Source organism: Syngnathus acus, chromosome 2 (genome assembly GCF_901709675.1).
Source record: "Syngnathus acus chromosome 2, fSynAcu1.2, whole genome shotgun sequence".
Taxonomy (NCBI): domain Eukaryota; kingdom Metazoa; phylum Chordata; class Actinopteri; order Syngnathiformes; family Syngnathidae; genus Syngnathus; species Syngnathus acus.
In genome coordinates, this window is record NC_051088.1 from 8,119,461 (window position 1) to 8,129,971 (window position 10,511).

The 10,511-nt window shown below is 42.2% G+C and overlaps 1 protein-coding gene across 3 annotated transcripts; it reads right to left on the reverse strand.

Moving 5' to 3' along the window:
* Positions 1-1,968: 1,968 nt before the first annotated feature.
* Positions 1,969-8,294, reverse strand: spsb1 (splA/ryanodine receptor domain and SOCS box containing 1). Of its 3 annotated transcripts, XM_037241735.1 has the most exons (5): positions 8,104-8,294; positions 7,118-7,169; positions 6,911-7,011; positions 3,780-4,631; positions 1,969-3,280 (listed from the first exon to the last, which is right to left on the reverse strand). In XM_037241735.1, exons 4-5 carry the CDS (start codon positions 4,468-4,470, stop codon positions 3,153-3,155), a joined length of 819 nt encoding a protein of 272 aa, XP_037097630.1. In that variant the 5' UTR covers positions 4,471-4,631; positions 6,911-7,011; positions 7,118-7,169; positions 8,104-8,294; the 3' UTR covers positions 1,969-3,152. The 3 variants fall into 3 exon arrangements, with proteins under 3 accessions (XP_037097630.1, XP_037097622.1, XP_037097614.1); XM_037241727.1 differs by lacking the exon at positions 6,911-7,011; XM_037241719.1 differs by lacking the exons at positions 6,911-7,011; positions 7,118-7,169.
* Positions 8,295-10,511: the final 2,217 nt, after the last annotated feature.

A 10,511-nucleotide genomic window follows, 5' to 3' on the forward strand; every position in this document is an offset into this window, starting at 1 on the left:
AGTCAGAGGCAAACCGGCTGAGGAGGTGTCGCCCATGATGACGACGGTGGGCCGGATGAGGGCGTTGTCTGTGACGTGAGCACACGTGCTCTGGACACTGCGTCTGTGACCTTTTCAAGTCGTGCTTTATTTTGGCTAAATAACGGAGGTACAAAAAGAGGACGAGGTCAATCGTGTTTGGACCTGATGTGAAATTGACACAGCGAGTGGTTAATATAATGACTGCATATGGTGATGTTGAATACATCGTTGTTTGTCCACAAATTAGCAATGGTTCTTCTATTGGTGCTCCAGCTTTCTCCCACATTAGAGACTGTAAATCCAGGTCCAGATAGAAAACAAGCTCATTTACCTGCAGTTTGAGTAGAAGCACCTTTGGTGAAAGCGAAACTGTCACAGGGGTGTCTTTGTCCGACATTCCAAAATTGAACCCTGTGGAACAGGTTTTTAGTTAACCTACATGTTTTTAGAATGTGAAATAAAGCCAAAGTACCTGTACAGAATCCATGCAAACACAGGGACAACATGCAAACTCCACACAGGAACGCAAGAGTTGAGATTTGATCCCTGAACCACAGAACTGTGAGCTAGTGTTACTAGTTCACGTTGGTGCCCTTTAGTTGCGGTACACCATAAAAAAAAAAAACTCTGGCAGTAATTTTAACAATGACGTCTATATTTTCAAATGAGCTTAGACCAGGGTCCTCAGTTAGACACTTGTGAAAATTTTCAAAGTGAGGTCAGGAACAGAATAAAATGCATAATTTGGTACCAAAAACGTTGATGTCACCAAGTGACACCAAATCGAAAAACTTAAAAGGCCCCAGCTCCTCACAACACTCAATAGGGTCTTAAAATGTAATGATGGACAATTCTGTAATACTTCATAAGGACCTGAAAACAATACAGTACTTGAAAACAAAATAAGAAAGCGTTTCTATCAGAATAAATGTAAGGAAGGTGTCTAAGTATTTAATACATCACATCACAGAAATACCTCCAAAGTGCAACAATGGTTGTTTACTTTTTTTTTTGAAGGACGCAATTTAAGTTCCACTGTTGAGGGGAAAAAAGCAAAGCCCACGTCATTATGCTAATTCAGTTGCATAATATGCGATCGCTTGCTGCAATAGCACATCCCAATGTTTACCAGTCAGATGTTTATCTACCAGCAGTTAGCCGCCTCTAGCTGTGATAAGAACTGGAAATAACAGGAGATATTGGGGCAAGAAAAACAACATGTTCTTTTCTACTGGGAGAACAACAACAAAGAATGTTGGCTGGTTTGGACTCAAGTGGACATGTGACACACAGGTGAAGCGCAGTAAAATTTCAAATAGAACACAACAGGAAGGTCAGTTGAAAACAAAGTTGGTCAGCTAAATGGTATTTGTATATTTAAGGAAAATACTCTCAGCACTGCAGTGACTGAGTAAAGTTGTTTGGTCTTGAGTCACAAACATCGGCGCTACTGACACCAAATGAAAGATGAAGCTGTAGTATTTACAATGGCTGATGGGATACTTTGTCTAATCGTAATGACTTTTCCGCCTGTTATCAAGTGCAATGTAATTTCAATTCAGGATTTAATAAACCTCATATAATCATTAAACCGTTATGGGAATTCGACTCACTCAATCTCTGTATGTGTAAAACTGATACAAGAGTGAAAGGCACAACCTTAAATTTCACACCTCGAATAGCTCATACTATTTCTCGTCTCAATATCTCCACCTCTTCTTTAGCACAACGCGCATCCAAATACATTTAATTTAGAATTTGTTTTAGCACATGGTGTTTCACTGCAACAGGGACATTTTGAGGCAGTTTTGTATAATTATGTCTGTTGTGATTCAAGTACCACAATAATATTAACACTTTTTTCAGTATTTCACTATCATATTCCTAAGGTCATAATTCTTGGTATTTATAAAATTTAGAATTTGAACAAATAAATCAATGCACGGATCAACAGGAAATAATCTTTAATAGCTACATAAACACATCTACAAGTACAAATAAAATGCAAGCAGTAAGGAAAACAGCTGTGGCACATGGAGTGCTGACTGAAGATCAGAGAGCTGCACGACACGTTTAGATACACCAGAATCAACAGGCGTGATATGAAGTACCACGTGCCATTTGACAATGATGGCAGCGCAGAACCTTGATGACATCAGAGCAGCACATTGTGGATTGTCGTTCTGATTTGTCAATCATGGTGCTATAAGTTGTATACAGTTGTGTTGACGCACAAACATGTGCCTCGATATGTGCCGCTTCCATTCACACTTCTCAATGAGCTGGTTTTTACTTTGTGCACTAACCTGTGACTGTGAATGTGGGAATGACAGAAGTCAAAATTGCACTAAGAAACAGATTAAAGAAACTTTAAAAACAATGCAATCACAAAAAGAATCATTTCTTGCAGATACATGCGATGAATGATCACAGTGACATAGTTCAGAAGATTTCTGCTGATTTAGTTAGTAGTTCTAGTCAGATGCCTTGCGTGTGAGCAGGAAATACCGGGTCAATGCCGCACTACATTAGCCTCACTGGTGTGGTCAGCATCTCACTTCGGTTGTCTATCTAAAAATCATCACTTAAAAAAAAAAAAAAAGAAAACTGCTTTCATCCTCCATTTTTAATATCCTCAGGGACATGGACGACCTGCAGCTCATCTCGTGCTCATATTTGCATGACACGCATAAATGCTGCCACCTTGTGGCTATTGCGCAACTGCGCCTTAGCACAAGTTTAATTTTATTGCAATCAAAATATTAAAATATTACCAAGACAGACAGTCTTGAGTTTTACATGAGACACTGACCACTATTGGCTTGACTGTCAAGGCATAGTTTGTCCTATCAGCATGTGCATAGAAACTCAGTGATTCCTGATTTCTTTTAAGTTAAGAGTACAACTGGACAAGCCATTAAAACAGGAGAAGACCCTCCAAAAAAAAAAGTCCAGCCACTATCACAACAGCATACTTATTGAAACATCTGTGAGCCCAAGTCTGTCTAACAGGCCTCGGAAATGCTGTCAGACAAGTTTGACCAAAGAAGGATCCCAGAGAAGCACAAGAGAGAAATAAGAGAGGGACAAGGGGAGGGGTGGTATAGTTACTATTGAACTTGAAAGTGTCGTCATTGGTAGAGCAGGTAGTTCTTGAGAAAGGCCGGCAAGGGCAGCCTTGGAATTTCACTCAGACGCTCCCTCCCAAGAGCCACACGCACCGAGCGGCGACACAGGTCCATCAGAGTCAGAGGTTCAGCTGAGGAAAGAAGTGTGGGTGGGGGGGGGGGGGGGGGGGGGCTTGTTTGAGAATGTGATGGATCTGACAACTTAATCAAAACACGAATGTAACAACAATGGCAAATGGGGTCAACTTTAGTGAATGGCTGACATCTAAACACTGCATAACACTTGACTAGACCCCCCCAAAGTCTGTGCAGCAGCGGTACCATTTGGTGTTCACCCACATTTTGGTGGGAAATACATGCCTCCAAATGTGGGAGCTTAAACAATCATGCAAGAAGTCAGCATGTTCTCAGAAACATCTTAGGGGAACATTTATGGTAGAGGACCCTTTTATAGGCGACACTCTTGCAATCAGCATGCCAATATTTTTTGTTCAGTCGACATGACTATGTAAAAGCAAACATGCGAATGGGACATGTAGCAAAAATGTGACCATCTCTGAGATGCAAATGGATTGTATAAAAGCTGAAGACAGAGCAAATTGAGCGTAAACGCCAGCAGCTTGTACTTACGGTCAAGTCCGTTGATGTACCGCATTCGTATTTCACAGTGTCCCCACACAGCGCTCACCACCGGGTACAGCTTCCTGCCTTTAAGTCCTCGGAAGGCCACCCCCAGGTAATGGCCATCCACGATGTAACCCAGCGTCCCCTCGTCCATGTCCAAGACAACTAAGAGGGAGTCCGGTATGAGGAAGGTGTCATCCGGCTCGAGGAAGGAAGGGTACGTCTTTCCGGAATGATTGCTGTCGTGGTAGAGTTTACTCCTGCACAGGTCCCAACCCCAAGACTCGCTGTTACTTCCCACCAGCGCCGTGTAGCCCACCGAGTGGAGTGGCGCGGCGCTCGTGGCCACGCCGACCACCGCGTGCGTGCCCCTCTGACGCATGGCCCAGCTGATTTCCCAAACGTGCAGTCCCCGCGTATAGCCAACGCGGCCCCGGATGGCGTCCGTGCTTTGCGCCACGGGGTGCCTGTGGAAGACCAGCTTGTTATCGTCCTTGACAAAGATGTTGAGCGAGCGGTCGTCATTGTTCCAGGAGTGCTTGACCTGGACGTCCGCGCCGGCGGGCGGCATGTCCAGCAGCAGGTCCAGTCGAGAAGGCTTGGTGTGATTTAGGGCCTGTAACTCCAGCTTCAGTGGGCTGAATGCTGGATCTCGCATATCAATGGTTTTTATACCACCTGGGACTTTTTGCCCCATACTCTGAGCATTAACGGCAGCGGCCTCGCCTTCTTCCTACTCCCCCCTCCTCAAAGTCCACTGGGGGGGGTAGTCAAGCTCCGGTCGACTCCTGAAACCCAAGTAGCAGGTCTTTGCTCCTCTGTCTCTGGTTTCAGAAGGTCAAGATGTGGTTTGGGAAGCTGGGGTGAAGAGGGGGGGGGGGGGGGGGGGGAGGGAAAGAGAAGCAAGTTAAATCTAACCAGTTTCTAGTAGGGATGCCGCTGCACAACAGTAGAAAATTGTGATGTGCGATCGTCATTGAATATAGCGATAATCGATATCGTGATATTTAACATGTACCTAGAATTTTTATTTTTATTATTCATTGAAATCTTTTTTCCATGCTGCAAAATAAGCAATCTTTATGCAATGTTAGTTTACTAATTCCAATTACCCTGGATGATGTTCAGCAATTGGGCGTCGATGCAATTTGTTTGCGTCTGACTGGTCAAGTTCACAACAAAGCATAAGCAACTTATTGCCTCATCACCATTTCAATATTTTTTGTCAAAATAATCTCATTAAGCTTTTCTGAGAACCAATGTGGAAGTAATCTTCCATTGTTTTCTGAAAGTAAATTGGTGTCTGAAAGCTTTATCGATTTACTGGCACACACAATTAAGGACAGTGACCCTGCGCACATCTGCAGCAATGTTTTAACACCACCGCCATGTGGACTACCAACTTGAGACTTAAGTCTGTACATCTGACACAATAGTCGCCTACAACGTGATCAAACTAATCTATTTTTTTTGTATGGAATTTTAAACGCGAGTGAGGCTGGTCTGGTTTGGCTTGCTAATCATGCATCATTTATGATTTTTGGGCAAGTGATTGCACAATTGGCAAATGTGCTGCTGGGAAGGCCTCTAATTGAATTGTAGACAAGAGTTCATTGAGGAGGGCTTTAGCCCATCTTCTAATGCAAGTAAACAACCATTTAAGTGGGTCATGTCTCCTCAATGATTGGAAAACAGGGGGCATGAAAAAGCAAGCAACGGGTGGCCAGCATTTGAATGTAAACAATCTGTCTTTGAATGCCTTGTCCAGCATTCAGAAAGATTCAAACATGTTCATTTGCACACGGCTGGGGCTCGCACTTCACTATTTCTCATCCCTTGGTAAAGCACCACGTTACAACAAACAAGTAAACAGCCCCAACAGAACAAGTAAATACCTTAAACATAAACAAGCCCGTTGAAAAATACGCCTGTGCTGGTTGATGATCCAGGGCCCCTGGTTGGTCGAGTTTGGGACTGATTAAGATGCAAGAAAAACAGCGGGATAGATTTGCTAAGCCAAGGAAACACTGCTCTGGATTCTAAAGCACAATATGGTCTGGGCCAATCAGAATGTCATTTTGTTTGCCTGCAGAGTACGTAAGGCTTTGGATTTGCAAAGTCATCCAAATTGGAATTGAGCAGTTTAAAACACTTTATAAATCTGATTAACTGATAAAATAATGGACAGATTCATCGATTATTAAAACAATCATTACGTACAGCAATATTTGTGTAATTGGGAGCCACTTTGCCCATTATATAGATGACAATTTAATCGTCATTTGATGAAATGCAATTTGCTAAGTCACTGGGAGCAGAGCGGAGGAGTTGAGAGCGAGCACGGGCTACAACACTAATTTAAACCTGCCGCACAAAGTGCGCTTGATTACAGGTGAGTTTTCCATCTCCCGAGCGCATGAGACGCGCATCTAACATGTTGGTTTGTTCTGCAAGGTTAAAAACGCCCACCGTTCTATCATCATCATCATCATATGCGCTGTGGTTATTTCGGGTCACTAACAAGTTGACTTTGATACATGGGTGTCTGCTGATTAAGCACACAATATCATGAATGAAAATGAAAACAGACAAAATGGCACTCCTACGCATTTCAATGACTAGGTGTCGAAGTTGCCGCCGCTTTGGATGCCTTTTGGCGCACTTCTGTTTTTGAAATAGGAAAATGTTACGTCAAAAGATTTACTACATATTAGATTGTGTGATGTCCAATTTGTTTTTTGCGAAATTACCCCAACGACATTTCATGACTGTACGTGCTTCTACTAGCGTGAGCAAAACCCAGAGTGTGAAAAACAAACAAGCGACCTAATCCTAAAAACCATGGAAGCATTTTTGAATCGCATGGACACCACACCAATACGACCCCCCCCCCCCCCCCCCTCCGTACAATTTCACAGAGTATTCAAGTGTGTCGTTTATAGGAAGCTAAGGCTATTATCTCACATACAAGTGCCAAAAAGATTCCATTGCATTAGCACCAATTCACCGCATTATACGCAACACTGTGGCACAAGAAGCCGCCAAACAAGTATCCCTGATCCAATGGAGACAACTCAGACTCAGTCAATCTCCGTCATAACATCACTATCAGAAGATAATATGGTCAGCATCATTACCTTACATTGATTTGGGCTAACACAGCAGTTCTGCTGACATTTTGACTTTGCCGTGTCAGTGATTCTGTTGTTCTGGAACTTTGGCCAGCAAAGTTGCCAAACTATCAGGGAAGACGATTTATGTGAACTCACTGTTAGGTGACAACAACAACAGGCAGAACAACTCGCTTACAGCTACATTTCTAGAAATAGGATAATTTGATTTACCTTGTCGTTTCATTACACATTAGATAGGTGGGCAGGCACTCCAGAGACTCACCTGGAACGGTATACAAACAAAGTAAATTTTTCCATAGTATGTGCTCTTTTAATGACATTGTCTATTTCAGAAACATTAGGGGTCCAGTGATTAAATAGAAACTAAATTCAGTCCTGCACATATTCTTTCCAGCAACTCGATGGTCAGGACCATGTTGACGACAACCATGTCTTCAAAATGGACCCAGCTGCGCTCGGGGGGAACGGGAACGAAAATCACATATCGATGTTGGGTGAGTAGGAAGGTCACTCCTACGAGGGGTTTTTTCTCCACCAGGAACCGTCAGATGCTCAGGGGACTGTGAGCAGGCACGTTGTCATGGTGAAGCAGCATTGAGTCATCTCAACTCTCACTTTCTCCGAATGAAGCAAGTGCAGCAGGATGTTTTTAAGACACACCAGTATAGATGATCGTAACACACCAGTATAGATGATCGTAACATTGAAGGGGAAATTTGTCATTTAGGTTTGAAAATTGAAACGTTTGACACACCTCGTCTACTGATTGCGGTCTTATACAAGCTAGCAAAAACGTGCAATGAGCAAACTTGTCATGCTAGCCAATACATGAGCTGATCATTCTAATGCGCCGTCTTGACCTACATATTTGACCCCCCCCCCCCCCCCACACACACACACACACAAACACCGCAAAACGTATTACCAAGAATTGCAACAACAACAACAAAATCAAAAAGCTCGTGAAAATGCATTCTAGCGTTTAAACTGGAATGGTGTAAATGGGACACCAACATGAGCGACCGAGACGCTCGTGCAGCTACCGCAAGACTAGTAAGAACAGCTCGTTGTAAGGCGTTGTTTTTTCTTTTTGTCTGTATTTTCAAAACAGCCCTTGCTGTCGGCTGAACGGAAGCGACGCCGTGTGCCGGGTTAGCGTTCGGGTGTTGTTGAGTTGTGTTTCCGTGTCGGCTTACCTTTGCCCATCCGAGTCCGGACGACATGAATTAGATGAAGTGACGACGGCTGCTAGCTAACATATCTCGGGTCACGTGGTGAAGTGCTCCCAGCTGCTGCTGTGCTCATTAGGACCTCCCCGTCCGTCCGTCTCCGTTGCAGTCCAAGTCAGAGTCGTCAGTTTAGCGCATCGCCTATGAGAGAGCACAGCTACAGCGGTGCCGCCTTCGCGGGGATGGCTAGTTTAATATGGGTCATTCCACAATTGGAGGGCAACTTTTGCAACAAAAATGTCCACGTTTTTATTTTTTTAATGTTAAACCATACAATCAGTCGCGCTCAACCATCAACGTTTTACAAGCTGTTTTGGTTTTCATATATTTTGTTGTGTTTATATATATATAAAAATATTTTGTTGTGTTTATATATATATATATATATATTTACATATATATATATATTTTTTGGGTGTTTATATATATATATATATATATATATATTATATAGTATATATATATACAATCCAATATTTCCAGGGTTCTGCGGCAGATGCTTGTTTTTTAATACTACCTTACATTTTGGTATAATGCTAATTGAAATATTACAAAAATAATGCTTAATTTGGAGTTTATTCTGAAGAGTAGTTGCTATAGCCCTGTTGGCTGCTTTGGTAATAATAGTATTTTTTAATCATCAAAACCAAATTCACAGAAAAGAGCTTGAAAAGGGAAAAATACATGTTTAAATGTTAATATATTGAGAATTCAGTAAATTAAAATATTTATAATCTCACATTATGTGGTTAAAATACAGCTGCTTGTTAATGTACACTTGGCCAGCATGTGGTTTTGTGTGCACATGAAGCTTCGAGAAATGAATCCTTTCTCCAATCAGTTGACTGAAGTGGTTCGCTCCCTTATGAGGCTTCACCTCATTATTACTAGGACAACTTATAGGACAGACAGGCCATTGCATTTTATTTTTTGGGCGACTTAAGAGTGAAGCGTTACATTTTCTTTTGTCTATAGTATGATACATTTAAATTTGGTAATTCTGTCGCATGTTATGCCTGACTGGATGTTTGACTGAAGAGGACTCGTGAGCAGTAATTCATCATCAAACAAGCCTGTCACACCTACAGAACTTCAATTTGCCTTTTTTGCTGAAACACTGCTGCTCAGGAATATGCATCGCAGGTCATTTTCATGCGATGCAGTTTATCAAACAGAAGATGCCAATAAGATGAAGCCGAGACCCTTGGTTGAAGTGCTGACTTCATGCACAGATCTGTGGAGAATGCTAAGTATGGTGCTTTACAGGTGACCTTCAAATCATGAGATTTAAAATAACTGCCATACTCCAGGGTTGTAAACACGTGAAAAATGTAACTCATTGTGTACAAGGTTCTTACTGTGACAGAGAACTAATAGGTTGGTCCGCTGTGTAAAAGACAGCGCTTAAATTGGTTCAGATTCTCCATAGGAACAACTAGGACATACTGCCATCAAGTGGGTTTCCAGGAATACATTGTAAAGGTTTGAATCCATTAAGAAGCGTATAGCCTGATCGAATGTTTCTATGTGGATGAATTGAGGTTTATGTAGTCTTTTTAATTCCAAACACATTTAAAACTTTACCAAGGGATTTCTGAATGAGAAGAAATGCGATTCTGAGCAACTTTGAAATCATCTGATTGGCTTCTCGAATGACTCCTCCCTGAGCCCATCTCCAGATGAAAAAGTCAATGTTTTAGTGCAGCAATGTGCTGAGCTCGGTGATAATCTCAAGGCCCTCCTACAACGTAGGAGGGGAAAGCAGACATGCTCACTGCCTCCGCTTCAGACATCGATTAAGCGCCCCTTCCTGGCTGGGAAAAGTGCATGCAGCGATTGTGAATGATTGCATGCAGTGTCAGTTGCTTGGCTTTTCAGTGATGCAATGCTGTCTTGACCAAATTGCTGCAATCTTGGGCAATATACAAAGGACCTTGCTTTACAGGTGACATATGGAGAGTTGACTGTTTAATGAATTGTATACAAAAGAGTTGAGTCTCTGGTGTGCTTGCCCACCTATCAAGGTGTTAAATCAAACAACCAAGTAAAGCTTTTTTTTTTTTTTTTGGTCATGTCTTCTTTTCATTCTGTCATGCCTACAATACAGTGGCGGGTAACCTTAACGTTTAGTGCAATTGGAGGAAGATTGTTCCCCAAATATTATACAACCTCGGCGGCTGTTTGACTTTAGCGGTTCTATGGTTAGGTTTGCAAGGTACATATAACAGTTTCTCTATACCTTGAGCTAAAACATGATAAAAGATAAATTCAGTAGACAAATGTTATGTAGCTTCTGCCATCTCGTGAAACTTCATTGCTGTAACCCAACACAGGATATGGTCGTTTCTTCACGCTATTGCTGAGAATGCTGCTGG

Excerpts from the sequence above, each read along its gene's own strand:
- spsb1 (XM_037241719.1), bottom strand. The coding sequence starts at position 4,470 with ATGGGGCAAAAAGTCCCAGGTGGTATAAAAACCATTGATATGCGAGAT. Across the intron at positions 3,281-3,779 it reads GTACATCAACGGACTTGACC|CTGAACCTCTGACTCTGATG; the intron begins GTAAGTACAAGC and ends TTCTTTCCTCAG.